Source organism: Acanthopagrus latus, chromosome 6 (genome assembly GCF_904848185.1).
Source record: "Acanthopagrus latus isolate v.2019 chromosome 6, fAcaLat1.1, whole genome shotgun sequence".
Lineage (NCBI taxonomy): Eukaryota > Metazoa > Chordata > Actinopteri > Spariformes > Sparidae > Acanthopagrus > Acanthopagrus latus.
The window spans coordinates 1,720,689-1,740,037 of record NC_051044.1 but is presented as its reverse complement, the minus strand read 5'-3'; the positions used below and the strand labels follow the sequence as shown (position 1 = coordinate 1,740,037).

Here is a 19,349-nt window from a genome sequence, read left to right as displayed (position 1 = left end):
ATGATAAATCCATAAAAATGCCTGCCCCCGGCAGAAATGAAGCTACAGCTGCCCTGGTATCAACATTTTCTTTCTTTAAATACTCTGAAGTGACACACATGAATGTAACCTCTGTGTTTTGCACTTTAACTGTTAAATGTTAAATGTTATTCCACCTTTTTAAAATGAACCAGTGCTCTGTATAACTGTATTTTATTGGGCAAAAAAAATAATAAAGAAAAACTTTAATGTTTTAATTTTTTATTTTACGTCATTTTGTGGCACATTCACATACAGTATAAAACACGACGTCATTACTCAGTTCTTGATCTTGAAGCTTATTAGAGTTGTGAAGTTTTTTAAACATGAGCTTATACAAACTACATTCTAGCACACAAGGAAAGAAAACTATCAAAAATAGAGTTCTTTAATATACATCAATGTGATTAATAATCATTAGTTACATGGCAGAATTAATAAGCTATACATGAATATTCTCAGGCCAGGTCCATGTCAGGTGTGCGTTTTCACTGAGGCCCGCCGGTTTGAACGACGCTTATCTGAGATCAGCGTTACATCTCAGAACAAACATAAATACATGTAGAAAATATTATATGTTTCTGTGTGGCAGTAAATCAGGCAAACACTTTTCTTGTTTAGTCTTCTGTCATTAACTTATACTGTTTATATATAGTATATATATTTCTGTGTGTATTGTGTGAGATCCTGATGTTTCCCCAGGTTTTCTGTCTGTAAAAGAAGAATTGCATCAAATGTCATGTCTGATATCTGACGAGGTGCGATGAAGAAAATGGAAAGTCTAAATACAAATCAATCTATCTAACGTCTAAATAAAAGTAAAAACACTGACAAGACTCTACTTTAACACCACAATCAGTCACTTTAAACTTTAAGCTTAAACTTTTTTTGCTTCGCTGAGCTAAAGTTAAAGGGACAGTTCACCCTGGAATCAGAACTACAGAAGTAGTGCAGCAAATGACTTTTTATAGAAATTGTGACCCGGTTACGCGAGATAATCCACAGAGTTTATCTAGTTCTATTATATATTGGAGAAAAGTACATTTACTCAAGTGCTGAACTTAAAAACCCTCCAATAATCAGAAAAAGGCTGAATTTCAGATCCAATAGTCGCTTGATCCAAACTATACAGTATATACTTACAGGTAAATCTATGTGTAATCTACTTTTACTTTTTAGTATCAGATACTTTAAGACTTTTACTCCCAGATGGATGAATATCACTACAGGTAAAATATGTATTCAACAGTATTCTTGACTGTTGGGGTGAACTGTTCCTTTAAATTAAAACATGTGATCAGACGGTCCATCGTCCTGTAAACCATCAGAAACTAAACATGCAGCATTAAATGTTTTCAGACACGATGACATTGTCTTTCAGAGTCAATATTTAATGTCCCACATGATGATTAATGTTGATTATGATACACATATTCTGTGTTTTAACCATGTTTGTTTGTGTTCGTGTCTAAATGTAATCAGTCTTTTGTCTTCCTGTCCTCGACAGGATGTGTTGTCCATGACAGTCTCTGGTTCCTCAGGGGACTAGAGGGGAACCTCAGGCGGGTTGTTCCTCCTCACCCGGGCTTTCCTGCTCTCCTGCTTCAGCTTCAGCGTGCGGAGTTTCTGCTGCCGGCGCTTCTCGCGGTACCACAGCTGCTCGCAGTACTCGTCCACGCTCAGACTGTTGGTGCCCACCATGTGCAGGTCTTTGTAGCTCCTCAGAGGAAGCTGCTGAGGATGCTGCGGCAGCCATGAGTTCCTGTGTCCCTGCAGCGGAGGAGGTGCTGGATGAGCCGGACCCGACTGACCGAGTAACCCAGTGACCCCACCCGGGCTGAACTTTCCGACGACCACAGGGCCCGGCTGGTTCTGGCTGTGGGTCTGCTGGTAGCGGGTTGGGTGGAGGCTGTCGTTGGAGATGATGTGAACGCGGTATCGGACCAGGACCTGGGTGTAGGAGTGCTCCTGGCTGGTGCAGGTGTAGAGGCCTGCTTCAGCCAGCTGCAGGCGTTGAACCAACAACCCTCCTTTCATGTGGAGGGAGTGGTTGTCGTCACTCCGAGGAAACTAAAAGAGAAAAAGACAGAGAAGAGGACGATGTTCATGTCAGCTGACTCTCTTGTTAGGACGTCCCTCTAAACTTTCAAGTTAAATTCAGCTGGTGTCTGGTTGTATTTTTCAGTTTAGTAAAGATGCTGTAAATATTTTCTTTCTTGACATTTTGTGAGTTTGTGTTGTTGATTTATTGGACTCAGAAGAATCAGACCTGCGTCACCTCTGGAGCTACAAAGTGCTGTTAGCAGATAGGACGGGTGGTGCTAGCTGGTTAGCATGCTAGCTTCGGTACACAGAGACGTCTCTGACAGAACGTCAACACTGTTGTTGCTTCACATTCTGCTGATAATGTTTTTCAGTAGTTTAAACTCAAATCCTGTTCAAACTTCACACGTTGCCCTTTTAAACCAGCCGATACAAACTGATTGATTACTGAACAGGCCCCGGAGCCCCGGAGGTCAGGGGTCACCTGGACCAGCACCTCTGTCTGAAGTGACCAAACATCTTCACATCTGCACGAGAGGTGACCTCATTTTAACATAACATCTATATCTAAACTAAGAAATAGTTGTCAAACAATCCAAGATCTGCAGAGAGAAGCTGATAGTTGAAGGTATATTTGTTTAATTTGATGTCAAAAACATCTGATCACGTTTATCATCAGACACCAGGAAGAATAAAACAGCATTTACGTGAAATAACAGGTCTCGTTTTTGGACTATTTGACTTTTTCCGTCAGCAGATTTTTATTCATCTGTTAAAAGCACAAACAGTTTGTATTCATGTGTTTATTTCTGACAGAAGTCTGCTGAGACGCTCACCTCTCTGCTGTCCTGCGTCTGACTGACAGGCTGCTGCTGCTGGCTGTCTGTCCGCTGCACCGTCCACCTGATCTCCGCCCGCGGTGACCGAGGGAAACACTCCAGGAAGGTGGAGTTCCCCTCCACACCGTACACCACCTTCACCTCCACCGAGTCTGAATCTGACGGAGCAACAGAGGGAAAAGAAACTTCATCTACATTAAGTGAACAACAAGTATCAACACACAAAAACAACATATCAACATGTCATATAAACATTTGATCATTTCCGTCACTGTAATAATCAATACTGTCACAAATGTCACTGAGAAGCAGAAAAGCTGCAGTTACACACAAGAACCTGCAGAGGGCGCCGTGCTCCTGCCTGCAGCACCAAACAGTCACAGACCGAAGAACAAAGTGTTGAATTATATATTTAAATTCTCAGTAGAGTTTTATATTACAGATGTTCAGAGACTTGCAGGAATACTTAAAATTAAGTATAGTTAACATAAGACAGTGACCAATACATAATGTTTTAATCATCAGTGATGTCCAATATGTCACTGTAAACTATTTAACAGCTTTAGTTACTAGTTACTGTCAGCAGCAGGATCAGTTCTCAGCACAAGAACTCAGTGATGCTGATTAGATGAACTCCTTATGACACAAGATAATATCAAGGCAGTACCATCTGTGTTATAAAAGTATCAATATATATTATCAATACATTAGCAGTCAATTTATCTCCCTGCAGTCACACTATGTGTTTAAAACCTGCTCAGATTTAACGTCGACTGGATTTGGGATAAACAGATTGATTGCAAACAGACGACACTCTCAAGACATTCTACATTTTTCTTTCCACTGATGGAATCTTAAACTGAGCCTCTCATGAAACAAACATCGTTGTCCGATCATCTCTTGTTTGGACCTTTCAGACGTTTTTTACATTTCTTTTGCATCACAAATGAGGTTTGTGCTCTTTAAGTTTTCGTTCAGAGATTGTTGCTGATCTCTGACGGAGCCGAGTGTCCGACTGTGACGTCTTACATTCCATCTCTGCAGCAGCACTTTAAAATACGTGATCAATCACCGTGTGTGTGTGTGTGTGTGTGTGTGTGTGTGTGTGTGTGGAAGTCTTCAGTGTTCTGAAGTGCGGACCGACCCGGCTGCTTGTTCATTATGTAACTGATGGCAGAGACACTTTATTCAGATCAGACGGAGGAAATCCTTACCGTCCTCTGTCACTGGGCACTGACTCCACGGGTCCCCGTACTTCACATCCTGTCTCCTCGCCCGCCTGAGACACACACACACACACACACATTAGTGTTGTATTGTCTAACAGAACTTTTTTCTCCCTCCCCTCTGTCAGGAGGCTGCGGTCCATCAGAATCAAGCCCTCCTCGTCTCTGTTCTGTGGTGTTCCACAAGGTTCTGTTCTGGGCCCAGTGCTGTTTGCTTTGCATTTGCTTCCTTCTCAGCAGATAATAAGCGATAAAAGCCTGGATGACAGATGACACTGACAGTAAAACACTGACAAATAGTTCCTTTTATCCCCTGGACGGCGCTGTCTCGAGGGTGATGGACCGTCTCGGGTCACAAACCTCCGTAGTCCTGGTGTTTTTATGGGTCGGGCCTCGAGTCTTCTCGAGCAGCATGTAAACTTTCTGTTTCTCTCTTGTTTCTATTAGCTGAGTAATATTATATGGTGCCAAGAGCTCGATTAGAGATGGTTACTGGTGCATTTAATATTATATATTATTTATTATATTATTATCGATTATTATAACTCTTTAAATCCGTATTAGCAACACTTCCATAAATTACATTCAGTCTGAAACTGAAACGCTTGTTACTTTTTGTTTTCCTCTTGGTTTTAACTGGTTGCCGGCTGCTTTTCCTTCTTTACTTCTCTTGTGAAGCTCTTTGTGTTTTCTGTTTAAAGGCGTTTTATGAATAAACTTCTTCTTCTTGCTAAAATAAACATGCTAATTAATGTAAGTTTCTGAACGGCCCAGTAGACAGTAGACTCATCAGTTAGCGAGCAGCTGACAGCAGCAGATTGTGGTCGTCTTTAGATAAAGTTGTATAACGGCATTAAATCCTCCTCCTCTCTGTTGTTCCTGGGCTTCTGCCGCCTCCTCGGGGGTGAAAATATGAAGCTACTGCGATTATGAATGAGGACACGCTGAGCAGGAACAGGCTAAGAAAATACTGGGTGTTGTTTCAGCCACAGTAAAGAGTGTTGTCACGTCTCCTTCTCCTTCTAGTCCGACCTCTCTCAGCGGGGTTCTGACCCGTCTTCCCTCCTGCAGCCCCTCCTTCCTTCAGACTGAAGCGTATCTGAAGGTCGCGCTGCACATTTCTACATTTTCTCTTTCACTGCAGGAAATGTTTATATTAAAGCTGCATCTCACGGCGATGATCCTCCCTGTCCGTTACCTCTTGCTGGTGGGGAAGAATCTGGAGCAGGTCTGCCCGTCCCAGGAGCAGTACGGGTCTCTGGCCAGGCAGCACTCGGAGCAGTCGGTACCGTACAGCTCACACCTCTGCAGCCCCAGCTGGGCCACACCGAGCTCACTGGACACGTACAGCTGTTGCTGTGCAGGAGAGAGAGTTTCATTACATTTCTATTGGTTCAACAAACCTTCTGTTACTGTTAATGAAGTTTAAGAAATATGGTGAACGTATATTTACATATGCATCTCAATAGCAGGACGTTCAGTCTTTTACCAGTTTGTTTTGTTATTTCTTTTTTCCTTGTGATGGATAATAACATTCAGATATAAATCACTGCTGGGGACAGAATCATTTATACTTCTAAGCTAACTTTTCTTTGTTTTTTTAGTTAAACAAAGCAGTTTTTCATCTCCTTTCTACTGGTTCGTATCTGTGACAGACAGGTCGACCTACTCTCTTGGTTGACAGCTCCATGCTCAGGATGGGAGACGGACTCTGCAGGACAGAAGAGAAAATCAATGAATTTACACACAATTACAAACCATTAATACACTCAGAGTGTCATGTATACATATAAAACTGTTGGTATTTATGATGTCTTTTAATGTTAGGAGAAGAAATCTGATAAAATCAAGAGAAATCTTTGAAAGAGAGTTTAAACAAAGTGGTGATATTTCTATTAACTCGGTACAACTGAGCTAGTTTTCCTGGTGATAATGAGTTAAATTTCCTAGTTGATATATAATCTAAAGTTCTTCTCGTTCATTTTAACTGACCAGCTCAGTAATCAGCAGGCTGTGAAGCTGCAGCCGCGCTCAAAACAATTAACTCTTAATCTCGAGATAAAATGCATTAAAAAGAATAACAGCACATACAGCAGCTCTCTACAGACACCTGAGGCAAATAACTCATGACACAATTTGGATGAATGGTGTCGAAACTACTAAACTACACCAACTTTGTGCTGAAAACCTGGAGCGATGTGAGGAGGACGGGCAGCTCTTCAGCCTGACACAAACACCAGCAGCATTACTCTTTCAGAAAACTAATATTTCGTCCCTGCAGAGGTGCAGGAATGTTTCCGAGCTGCGTTAAACGCTGCCGCTGGCTCTGAGGTCGAGGCAGCTACTGAGAGCAGAAACCTAATGAGTCTCTTTCTTCCTTCAGAGGACTAAATTACCCCGCAGCTCCATTTCTCTGGCCCACTGACTTGTTCCAGCGCTTCACAAAGGGAGTAAATGACCCCTGACCACTCTGAGAGGAGGGGTCGGCCCGGAGGAGGAGGGAGGAGGATGAAGGAGGATGAAGGAGGATGAAGGTATCTTTGCGGTGATCTGATCCTGCGTATCGTCGCAGCCAACAAACTGAGCGACCGACGCTTCTCTTTGAAACCCGGTCAGGCTGATCCGCAGCCTCCTCCGGCTGCGACCCAACGCTCAGCGGAGACAGAACTATGAAATAAACGCTGCAGTGTGTCCGCCGGCTGTGCGGTCGGTACCAGCTGGTCCCTGTTTGTGTGTGATGCCGGTGGAAATGGGTTAGTTCCTGTTTGAATCTCAGTTATAAGAAAACAGACAATGTGCGCCTGGTTTCCTGTTTGTTTGTGGCTTTTGTCGCATGTTGTGTTCGGCCTCTGTTCCTTCCCTTCACCTGCGACTTCCTCACGTTGTTTTCTCTTCTCTCACTTCTTTCGTTCGTCATCTCTCCATCTTCTCTTCTTCCATCTCATGTCCTATTTTGGCCTTTTTCTCTCATTTTTTTTCAGCCCTTGTTTCTCCGCTCGCTCCTCTCCCGTCTTCCCCTCATTGCTTATTTACACAGAGGACCTTGGGAAATATGTGCCCCGTTATCTGTTTCTCAGTTTAGTGGAGTTATTCCAGACAAAATATGTTCCATTAGGAAACATCACATGGTGCAGCGCTGGCAGATGGGCACCGGCAGACAACTGAGACGAGCTCTGTGATTTTTAGCCATAAAAGTCCTGCGAAGCTACGACGCTCAGATGAAAACCCTCCTGACTGAACGTCTTCACGGTGATTCAGGTGAATCAGTTTTTTTTTTGTCAATATGATTGGAATTTATTAACAAGGTCTGATAAGCAAACCTTCTTGTTGCTCGACTGTCTTCCAGCAACAACGATCCACACCAGATCTCACGTGACTTTTCCGGCTTTTGATTTCAGTATTGTTTCTTATATGAGGCTCCTTTTTCAACTTCAAGGTCAATATTGTTTTTCACTAATGACAAAACAACTAATTATCCATTCATTTATATGGAACTAAGCTTCAGGAGCGTTCCACCTTAACTGTCCTCCAGGTTACGTCTCATTCTGAGATCGACTCTTCTCCACTGGCAGGACGGCGGCGAGCGGAACAAGCTGCTGCTAACATGAGCTGTTCAAAAACTTTCTTTTTATTAAACTCTGTGCACACAAACAATGTTGTCAGTGCTGGTGTTCATGTGTAGAGACCCTGGTGATGCTACCAGCAAAGTTTCATGTTGTGTCGAGACTTCTTACTGTTTTAAAAATACAGATTTTGATGCTATGGTAAAAGTGCCCGTAGCACTCCCACTGAAAATGAGTTTGACCTGAAAACCAAAATACGGTAAATCTTAAAAGTTCCTCTTTCATCGTAATTATGCTTTTATGCGAAGGTTTGACTCATATACATTCACAAATAAAGCCTCGGTTGCATTTTGGCCAGAGTTTCACTTTAACAAGAAACAAACACCTTGTTTTTATTGTTAATTATTTTTCCGTGTGATCGAACTTTAGCAGCTGCGTCTCACCTGGAAGACGGTCAGCTCCTCCAGGATGATCTCCTCTGTGTCCCAGTTGTCTTTGACGACTGACACGGCCTTCACCACCTTCCCGTCATCTGGAAGAAATAAAAACAACATGTACATTACATTTCATTACACACTTACTGAACGTTTCCTGGTGCACACACAGGAGTTTTAATGATTCACTGAGTGGAGACGCTCTGATATATAACATGTCCTGAACAATATAAAGCAGCTTTTCCTGGATCATCAGCTTTATAGATCTGCATCAACTTCCTGATTATCTATATAAATCTGGCTCCTCACTGCTCCCTGATCATCACATCACAGCTGTTCTGTTTATTGTATTTATTTATCATGTTGTAGGAAATAAAGACGCATTTTAAAGAAACACTGAGGGTAACTTCTGTGTTGTCCAACAACTGTAAATTATAACATTTGGTGCACAAAGACACACAACTGGGTATTTTATGGCTTTTTAGGGGTTTGTTTTTTTTTGAGTCCCTAAACATTCAGTAGTGGTAACCATGGAGACGGAGGAGTCCAGATACTGTAAACGTACACAATGTAAAAGACTTCAGGGAGGATTTACGAGACATTGTCCAACACAAGTAGTGCACTCAGCAGTGAGACTACACACACACACACACACACACACACACACACACAATGTCAGGATGCTCCCAGGAAACCTAACAAACCTCATAAACCTTGGCCAACCAACTGTGGGAAATCTCTTGTGTGTGTGTGTGTGTGTGTGTGTGTGTGTGTGTGTGTGTGTGTGTGTGTGTGTGTGTGTGTGTGGATGCATGTGTATATCTACAGATGAGTCTGTCAAACAAGCCGGCCCTACATGGACTCATGATGTATGTATTCGTCTGTGGCCTTTGTAATGTTTTAAATAAAGACACAGATTAAATCTTTGTGTTTGTTCTCTCTGGCAGCAGCAGCACAGTTTCATCTTCGTCTTCTTCTCTGAGTTTTAACACAATTCCACGAAAATAAACCACAAATCAACAGCGAGCTGAAGTTGAAAAGTTGGAAAATGGCCCTGAAAGAGCAGCTGCTGATGAGTCTCTTCAAAAAATACAGACGTACCGCAGAAGTTCATGATTAAGGAGGAGATGATCTGGACAAAAAGACGTATTAAATCACATCATCGTCTTCAAACGGCTGATGATGAAATCCACTGCAGGTGTGTGTCACCAGAACAAGATGATGAGGATATTTACTGTTAAACCAACAGTGAGCAAGAAACACTGAAACACCGCGTCAGTTTTCTTTTACAGCTAAAAGCAAAAAAGAGTTGAAAGTTTCTTCTGTAACTGACATGAAATCATATCAGCAGCTGTCCTCTCATTGTTTCAGGTATCCTGAAGAAAAAAATACACTTTTAAGCTTAAATTCAATGTATAGTTGAACATCGTCTGCGTAAGCTTTTATCACCTGTGTTAAGATTAAACATTTTAGCCTTTAAACAGCGCTATCATCAGGCTTAATGTGCTTAGAACTGATGAGTGTGACCTCAGAGCGACCTGTCGAAGTTTCAGAGCTGTGTTTTACTTTTTTAGAATAAACCGAGTTGACGTGAACACGTGGCTGAGCTGCCTGATGTATAAAGAAGAGGGACGTTATCTATCCTCGCTGATTCAGCCGACTTGAGTCCAAAAGGCTCATCGTGGTCATTTGGATCAGAACAGTTGAAAGAGCAGAAGGAGCGTTTATCAGCCAGGTAGATGTGGAGATGACAGACGTTGAAGAGGAATCCACTTAGAGGAGATCTATGGAGCCGTGTGAGCACCTCTGGCCCCGCCGGCTGTCACCAGCAGTTAAATAACCTCCGCCATTCATCACACACACACACACACACACACACACACACACACACACACACACACACACTTACAAAGACCAGACACACTCTGGAACTCGGTCACCCCGTTGTTCATTTATCACCTCCAGAGGTTTTTTAACAGTGATAATGAATGAATGCAGATGTTTACACACAACAGCTGAGCAGACAAACACACTCAGACGTCATGAAAGATATTTTAATTATGTGCTTGGGCCCAAATATGAAGTCGTGGAAAGATGTCATGACTCAGACTGTGAACTTTGGAAAAACCCAGACAGGTTCTGAAGGTATTTCCTGAAAGACTCTCCTCAACATCTGGATGGAAAAATATTCAGGGTTTTGTTTTTTTTTTTGTTTTTTTTACAGAATTAAAAAGACCTTTAATCGTTTTCTGAAGTTGTGGCTGTGTTTCCTGTTCAGGAGGCCAATAATCACAAAGTGTTGAGAGACAGACGTGGAAGATTCTGATTCTCTGAGCGATGGCAGGAATGTTTTGACACCTCAAAGAATCGTACAGATAATAAAGTGAGTGTGTTTGTTTTGTTCATGATATAGTTTGTTTCTTCAGTGTTTGGTATTATCAGCAGTGTCTGTATCTCTTCTCTTCTGTTTGAAGATCAGCGCTCTGTCACCCTTCACTCCGTCCTCCGTCTCATTTCTTTTAAGTCCCTCTTTAGTTTTTGTAGCAAAGATTTTTGTCAGGATGTTTTCATGCCATCACATACATCTGTTCTCTTTGTCCTCTTGTGCTTTTCTTGTGTTTTCCGTGTTTTTCATCTGATTTTCTTTCCCTTTGGTGAGAAAAGAGCCGCAACAGTTCTCCTGTGCAAGTTTCTGCTCCTGTCTGTGTTTGTGAAAGATGTATTTTGCAGACATCTATTCTAAAGTCTGGGCTCTGATACAGGATCCAGAACATTTCAAACATTAACATACTGATTTATTACCTCAGACTATGATTCAACTGCCACTTGAACTGCTTTCATCCAACCGATTCATCCACTCTTAGATATTTACTAACATTTCAACAAATCCATCCTTTTCCTTTAATGTCTCCTCACTTTCTCTCCCAATGACCCCTCATTCCTTCCTCACCTGTGCCCAGGTGTAAGACATCATACGGTCCTTCCTCAGCGTCCACCCTGTCCACCACGACCCTCTTCAACATGTAGGCGGCGTTGACCTTGGTGAGGACGGGTCGGCCGCCCAGAGGCAGGACGGGCTCCCACATGAGCTGGTGCTGCCTCATGAAGCTCACCACCTCGTCTGGGAAGTCCTTGGTGGACTTGTGGAGAGCGTCGTACGTCTCGCTGGGACACTGGAGGACAGTTCAGAGGAGGATCGTGAGCGTCAGGTGGTTAGACGTCAAATCAGAGTTAAAATAAGGTAGTAAAGAAAAGTCTTTTGGGTGGTTGACACCAAATCTTTCATGTGACTTGAACAGATGATTTCCTCTGAGCCGACTCATCATCTTCATCACAAACAGAGTCTCCATGTCAGGAGGCCTGGTGGTCTAATCTTTATGGGGGTTTGTTCTTCACTTAGACAGATATTGTAACGTCTCACAATGTGTTAATTATTGCAGAATAGCTGTATCGTGATACTATCCTTATCTTGGGCAACGTATCATGAATTGACTGGTATCATGAGTTACTGAGAAGCTCAAAACTTTCCAGACAAAATGAGTTTCTTAAAAATTTGACTTTTCCAAAAGCTTAAGAACTTCAGAAGCGTCAGACACAGATGTTTCAGACACTCCACCTGATTATATTCCCACAAGCTCAGAACAAAAACCAACATCAGAAACTTTCACACCTTCCAGAAATATTAAAGAATATGAAAGACCAGCGAGGATGGTGATGAACAGATGGTGGACAGAAGAGGAGGAACGGAGCGTGATGTCGATGGGAAAGCTGCTGAGAAAAAATGACTTTCAGATGTTGATTTGCGAAAGAGAGTCGGATGAATTTCCCCCCGAGGAAAAGAAACACAGGAAAGATGAACGATGGTGAGGAGAAGATATGAAGATCAATGAACGAGACGGAACAAACGTGCAGCACGGAGGACATGATGGAGGCCGATCAGTTTCTGATCAGTGAGGCGGTGACTGTTTGAACCTCTCCACCTTCAACGCACACACACACACACACACACACACACACACACACACACACACACACACACACTGACCTCCTCCATAATCAGCCACATGACACAGGACCAGAGCACACAGAGGTGAACTCCCCCGGCTGGGAGAGTGAAATAACACCTGACACACTCGAGCTCTAAACCCTCGGCCCTCCTGACACGTTGAGGCTTCCCAGAGGAGTTTCACCGCCGCGGCGTTAAATCAGCAGTCTGACCCTCGCAGAGCTCCGTCGGCCTGTTTTCATTAGACCCGTGTTTGGAGTCTGATCTCACAGGAAATTCTTCACGCAAACATAAATACCGTCCTGTCGTCGCTGTATTTACAAAGAATTATGGAGCGTGAACTTTAATAAGCGAGTTGCCGACACCTTGCTCCGTCCTTAAAGGGACAGTTCACACAAATGATTGGAAAACATCATTTGTTGCACGCAGAAAATTTGCTTTTTCTCTGCAAGATGTTCAGATATCTGGAGAGGAATCATTGTGTTTTCAGTGACAGTTTGATATTCAGTTCAACAACCCCTGGTCATTCCTTTTGTTTTTGTAAGATATAATAAAAAAAACAATGTGCATGTTGTGTTTGAGTGTCTGTTCGTACTCACAGTGCCGGGTCTGGGATACGGGATGCGACCCTTGTACTCGACCCAGCGATAGTCAGGACCTTCTTTATGGGCGAACGGTCCGTTGAAAGCAGCTCTGATGGACGCCATCGAGAACACACACACTGCAGAACCACGAAAGATAGAGCTGCAGGAGAGACAAGAGCAGGACGCTCAGACGAGGGCTGGAACATTTTTTTCATTCATACTTTATCAATCAGATATGTTGTGGTTTCTCTCTTGTGACAAATGTATTTATTGTAAGTCGCTTTGGACAGAGAGCAGCTGCTAAATGTCCTCAATGTAAATATAAAAGTGAAAGTTAGTTTGGGAAGACGGGTCGGGAGGACAAAAACAGAAAAGTTACAGCAGTGAGAGGAAAGTGATGAGGAGGAGGGACAGACGAACTCATTTACACAATATGCAGTAAAAAGTTTGATGTTTTGGGGAAAAGTCGATGGAAGGATAACGGAGGGAGGAGAGGAAGGATGAGAGGGAGGAGAGGAGAGAGGAAAGAGGTGGGAGTACTTTTATTACATCAGGGCTACAATAACAGAACCAGCTGGGCCTCTTCACCTCTGACCCCGACACACACCCACACCTGACCTCCGACCCCCCGTCCTGCTGGGCGTGCACGTGTGGGCTGTGAGCGTGCATGTGAAGGAGGAAGAAATCCTCCCGGTGCTGCTCTGAAGATGCTTCCTCATCTATTTATTTATTTATTATCATTTTAGTTAATTACTTTTCTATATCATTGAACTGAACTGAAAATAGTGGCGAGTGTTTCTCACCTGGACGTGCTGAACACTCCGTAGACGGTCGGGTTCTGAGGGTCCTTCGTCTCCAGAACAAAGATGTCCTCTAGAAAAACACAGTGACAGCTTTAAAGACGAGACTCTTAATGACGCCAAGACGTCATTTCATTTTATTCTCCAGTGTTTCTGTCTCATGACTGTAACAACAAATACAGTTTAACTGACTGGTTGATTTGGCAGATGTCTAAAAGAACTGGAGAATTCTTGGCTTTCTCTCTACATTGTTGAAAACTGACCTGCATAATTTCATAGAAGTCAAAAACAATAAATAATTCAGCAGTCAAACACAAAGAATGATTCAGAGAGAGTTTAACTCGGTCAGCGGGGGTGAGAAGAGACGAGGGAGGAGGACGGAAGGAAGGGAAGGAAAGGAGGGGACGCTTCTGTCCTTTCCTTCAAAGTTGAAGAAGAGTTGACGCGAGGATAAAGAAGGGTAGACGAAACATCAGAGGTCGAGACAGGAAGGAAGAGGAGGGACGAGTTACCGAGCTCATCGAACTGCGTGTCGACTCCAGACGGACCGGGGACGGAACAGACCAGCCGGGCTTTGAGGAAAGTGGTCCAACGGTTGATCAGACTCCTCTTCCCCCCAACGTCATTCTGGATGAAGGGACAGAAGAGAGAGAGAGAGGAGGGATGACTGATAAATCACTGTCTGTCTGCCTGCCTGTCTGCCTGCCTGTCTGCCTGCCTGTCTGTCTGTCTGTCTGTCTGCCTGACTGTCTGTCTGCCTGCCTGCCTGCCTGACTGTCTGTCTGCCTGCCTGCCTGCCTGACTGTCTGTCTGTCTGCCTGCCTGCCTGCCTGACTGTCTGTCTGTCTGTCTGACTGTCTGTCTGTCTGACTGTCTGTCTGTCTGTCTGCCTGTCTGTCTGTCTGTCTGTCTGACTGTCTGTCTGCCTGACTGTCTGTCTGTCTGTCTGACTGTCTGTCTGTCTGACTGTCTGTCTGTCTGTCTGTCTGTCTGCCTGTCTGTCTGACTGTCTGTCTGTCTGTCTGTCTGACTGTCTGTCTGTCTGTCTGTCTGTCTGTCTGTCTGTCTGACTGTCTGTCTGTCTGTCTGCCTGTCTGCCTGTCTGCCTGTCTGACTGCCTGTCTGTCTGCCTGCCTGTCTCTGTCTGTCTGTCTGACTGTCTGTCTGTCTGACTGTCTGTCTGTCTGTCTGTCTGTCTGTCTGTCTGTCTGACTGTCTGTCTGTCTGTCTGCCTGTCTGTCTGTCTGTCTCTACCTTGCAGACTCGAGCCACTCGGCTGTAAACTCTCTTGTCCCACTGGCCGGCCTCCACCGCTCGCTCCTTGAAGAAGAAGTAGACTTTGTCGTCGTCCGGACTGTGAGTGTCCGGGATGGAGAAAGAGGCCACGAACTCCGGCTCTGAGAGGGAGACGGAGGAGTGTTAACTCAGTCGGGGGAATGTGAGGGAAGAGCAAAACGTCCGGTGTCGCTGGAGAGAAGACGTGGTTGGGTTCTTACCGTTGAGCCAGTTCTGGTCGTAGGCTTCAGTCCGGATGTAATGTTGACTGCTGCCCCACAGTGACGTACGGAAGATCGCAGCATTGGCTCCCATGAAATCTACTGAGGTACCTGCATACAGTTCACCATCTGGAGAGGGAAGGAAGGAAGGAAGGAATGAAGGAGGGAAGGAAGGAAGGAAGGAAGGAAGGAAGGAGGGAGGAAGACAGAGTTAGAGGGCGTTGCACCATCATTTGTTTTCCTCCACATGTTCTCGTCCTCAAAATGATCCTGAGTGAACGAGTAAATATTTACAAGCTGGTTTGTCTAAATGTTTGTATCTCTCTGTGGTTCTGTTCTGTCTGTGGTTCTGTTCTGTCTGTGGTTCTGTTCTGTCTGTGGGTCTGTTCCGTCTGTGGTTCTGTTCCGTCTGTGGTTCTGTTCCGTCTGTGGGTCTGTTCAGTCTGTGGTTCTGTTCAGTCTGTGGTTCTGTTCTGTCTGTGGGTCTGTTCTGTCTGTGGTTCTGTTCTGTCTGTGGTTCTGTTCTGTCTGTGGTTCTGTTCTGTCTGTGCATCAAAAACAAAATGATCAGTTGATTAAAGTCCTGATTAGAACAGTATCTGGGGATTGTGAGACCATTTCTGTCCTGCAATTACATTTTCTAATCAGTATTTTGAGGAAACATTTGTACAGAAAATCTGATATTTAACGAGTGTGTGTCTCTAATATTCCTTCATCATTATCAGTGTTTCCTGTGAGCTCTTTAATAAATAAGAGCATAACTCATGTTTGTTCTGTCACGAGGCTGCAGCTCAGTTTGTATGAAGGTCGATGGAACAAGTGCCACTCGAGGTTTTATTAGCAACTTTTGAGAATCGTCCAGATAAAAACCCTCCTGAGGCTTCGACAGACTTCCAGAAACATCTCATGTGTTTGTCTTAAAGTCTTTGTCCTCTATCTGTCGACACAGTCGCAACTATCATCTCTAAAAAAAAAACACTTAATCTGACAACGTGAAGCTGATTTAATACTGGCTGTCTGTCTGAAGGACGTCCGTGATGTCGTGTGTGGCAGCAGCTGACGTCAGCGCGTGAAATCGGCGAGGCGGACCACACACGGCACAGCTGAGCGGAGACAGTGGAGGGACTGTACGCTGCAGGACGTTAGTGTCACCACAGTATGAATGAAGATGATTTAATACACCCACTTATGTGTGTGTGTGGGTGGACACACAGAACATTATGTGCGGACCCACCAGTCAGTCGAGCGGTGAAGGGCTCCTTCGGACTGAAGGGACACTTTCCTCGGCCCGACTCCAGGAGAGGAGACAACATGAAGGACGGCTCCTGCAGGACAGAGACCACACACAAACACAGAGCCATCAGCAGCAGGACGGAGAGGAAACTGACCCTGCATCCAGTCTCTCTGATGGATCTCTTCTTCTATGATTGTTGACTGTCAGAGGACAACAGCAGCTCTACAAAGAGCGACTGACTGAGTCTAAGTGACTGACAGAACACAGGATGTTCACAAATATCTGAGTTTGACGTCACAATAATCTGCAGGAGCAAAATGCACCGACAAACATCGACATCTGAGCTTGTATCAGTGAGCATGTGTAGACTCAGACGATGGGAACGTGTGGACTCAGGTGTGTTCACCTCTGTGTTGTGTCCCAGGTGCAGGTATGTGCACTGTGGATGGAAAGCTCCGGTACCACAAGCGTAAACGTGAGTCTTATTGAACGGCTGCAGCAGCCGCACGAAGTTGGCGCAGTCCGTCTGAAAGACACATGAAACACAAGGAAATATATCAACATTTGTTTTAATCTACTGCTCTCTTTACGTTACTTAACGATGTGACAACCTTTCATCACTTCAACAGGACTGAATATGAACTCTAACCTCCAGACTTTTCCCTGCCAGCCTGCAGTGCTCCACATGTTCCCTGGCAGCCGGCCAGTGGATCTGATCAGAACATAAAACACTTTGAGTTAAAATGATCCAACACCGGGCGGTCGGACGGGTTCTAACGTCTTACTGTCTCACCGTACGAGTGGGCAGATCCAAGCTGTCGGGTCTCAGCAGGTAGATGTGGTCTTTCCCTCCGACCAGCAGCCATCCCTGGTCCTCGTCCAGCAGCAGGACCTGGTACCCGCCGCTGACTCCGCCCTGCCAGAACACGGCCGACCCGTTCCTCAGATCTGAGAGAGAAGAAAGAGGAAGACATCAGGAACAAATCCAAAGTATTCTGGAGTCCAGCAGCTCCTCACATTCATCCTCAACACTTTTAATTTCATGACTTCTCCAACAGTCAGACGTTAAGAATAACTACTATAACGTTACAGAAACAGTCAGAAACGCCTGCTCGTGAGGAGGCATCAGTGTCAAACTGAGACGGCTTCACGACCACTTAAAAGTTCCTTGTGGTGTGTTCAAGTGAAACTATTTGACTGATTTGTCCCCCACACGGAGCAGCTCGTGGGTCCGGCCACAGAGCCTCTGGTCTCTCGGGGGAGTCGGTGTTAAAGCAGGCAGAAAACGACCTGAACAAGCAGAACAAATTAACCCTGAAGCTCAGCCGCTGCTCGGCCGCCACACTGTTGACTCTGTCAGCCGGAGCTCCCCGAGCTGTAAATGATCACCGCAGCCAGGAGGGAAAACGACCCGGTTTCACTCCAGAATGCAATAATTCTGATGTGGAGACGTTTGTACAACCATAATAATGATGTAGTCCAAGTTTTTGTTTCGGTTATTCACAGTAAACGACGTTTAATCTTTTGTTAGATTTTCATTTTCTTTGATTAAACTTTTAACAGCATTTTTCTCACTTGAATGGATCTGAGAGCTAAAACGATTATTTTATTAATCAATTAGTCGATTACAGAAAAACATCTGCTTCCTGTGGGATGTTTCTTTAAGTTCAAACAGTTTTTCAGACTTTAACTTGATCTTTGTTTTGCTCTGCATGCAAACTTTCTGAGAAGTCAAGTCAGCTGTTGGTAAATCTGTGAACTCCAGTTGTAAATCTAAACTCGGGTAAAAGTAAAAACTAATTAACCTTGAAATTCTTGACGTGTTTCCGTCGTGAGTGCTGCAAAAAAAATCCCCTGAATGAGCCGAAGGAAATTAAGCGTGAAGCTCCACAAGTCATTCAGTGAGTGAAGAAGTGGAGACACTGCTGGGTGTCCCGATGTCTTTGAATGCAGCACGGCACATTTGTCACAACTCAGCACCAACAGAACCGTTTAAAAAGGAATAAATCACTTCTCTGAAACATCAGAGGCACAAAGTCATTTACACACCTCAGTAAAACATGATGAAGTGAGCTGTCAATCAAAGTGGCTCCTCAGTCTGACGAAGGAAATCTAAAGTACAAAACATCTCAAATAGTTTGATATATGTAATGTTTCCTCGTGTACAGAGGAGAGAAGAAGAAGAAGAACAAGAAGAAGAAGAAGAAGAAGAAGAGGAAGACGGAGACTGCAGCTTGTGGCTCCTTAGTTTTTAGATTCCGTTAAAGATTAATTTGACTGATGTGTGTATCTCAATAATATATGTATTAAAGTTCCCTCTGCAGATGTTGAAACTACAACTAGTGTTCATTCAGTCCACACACACACCTACACACACACACACACACACACACACACTGAGATAACATTAAGCCTGCAGCGTTCCTTCATCTGTCAGTAATATGATCAAACATCGCCTGTCACATCTGTTCATGGTGCAATTATGAAATCTTCACAGCTCATTTGTCATTAAGACAGTCTGAAACACACACACACACACACACACACACACACACACACACACACACACACACACACACACACACACACACACACACACGCACACACGCGCGCACACACACACACACTCTGCAGACTGTCCTCATCCAACAAACGACCATTTAGGTCAACTGTGAAAGCAGTTTATTACGATCAGGCTCAAAACCTGCTTGGTTTGGTTCTGGTGACACTTTGGGTTAAAATAACTGTTCAGGCTCGTAACTTAACTTCTATAAAGGAAGTAGCTCGTAATGTAAGGTACATGATTCACACACATTTACTTATTCACATTACACAAATTAAAAACAAACCACTCGTGACTCTCGGCTCCTGGAGAGAAAGTCCAGTTTACAACACATCCACCACACAGAACCATTATCACGACCGGTCATGTTCTGAGGACCAGCTGATGCCTCAGAATGTTAGATGGTACCGCTCAGATGTTCTACAGTCTCAGTCTGAAGCCCAACAGAGCCGGACACAATGACAGAAAGCAGTGTCTCGGTCTTCATACATGCTGCACTTGGCTCTGATTCAGCGAGTCCCACAAGATCTCATCCATCAAGTG

The 19,349-nt window shown here is 44.2% G+C and overlaps 1 protein-coding gene and 1 long non-coding RNA gene across 3 annotated transcripts in view; one reads left to right on the top strand and one right to left on the bottom strand.

Annotated features, from left to right (window-relative positions):
- Positions 1–223: 223 nt before the first annotated feature.
- si:dkey-49n23.1 (semaphorin-3D) overlaps positions 224–19,349 on the bottom strand; it is a 64,760-nt gene continuing 45,634 nt past the window's right edge. For both annotated transcript variants that reach the window (XM_037101610.1, XM_037101611.1), the window contains 16 exons: positions 17,037–17,191; positions 16,893–16,955; positions 16,650–16,769; positions 16,244–16,334; positions 15,010–15,138; positions 14,768–14,910; positions 14,026–14,140; positions 13,517–13,586; positions 12,729–12,873; positions 11,074–11,296; positions 8,133–8,221; positions 5,796–5,837; positions 5,325–5,482; positions 4,115–4,179; positions 2,898–3,058; positions 224–2,088 (listed from right to left, as the gene is read on the bottom strand). In XM_037101610.1, the coding sequence (XP_036957505.1) occupies positions 1,564–2,088; positions 2,898–3,058; positions 4,115–4,179; positions 5,325–5,482; positions 5,796–5,837; positions 8,133–8,221; positions 11,074–11,296; positions 12,729–12,873; positions 13,517–13,586; positions 14,026–14,140; positions 14,768–14,910; positions 15,010–15,138; positions 16,244–16,334; positions 16,650–16,769; positions 16,893–16,955; positions 17,037–17,191 (2,294 nt within the window). In that variant the 3' untranslated portion in view covers positions 224–1,563. The remainder of the gene's footprint in view (positions 2,089–2,897; positions 3,059–4,114; positions 4,180–5,324; positions 5,483–5,795; positions 5,838–8,132; positions 8,222–11,073; positions 11,297–12,728; positions 12,874–13,516; positions 13,587–14,025; positions 14,141–14,767; positions 14,911–15,009; positions 15,139–16,243; positions 16,335–16,649; positions 16,770–16,892; positions 16,956–17,036; positions 17,192–19,349) is intronic.
- Positions 2,091–5,312, top strand: LOC119021363. Its single transcript, XR_005075540.1, has 3 exons — positions 2,091–2,599; positions 2,878–3,111; positions 4,255–5,312. It is a non-coding gene; the product is annotated as an uncharacterized LOC119021363 (long non-coding RNA).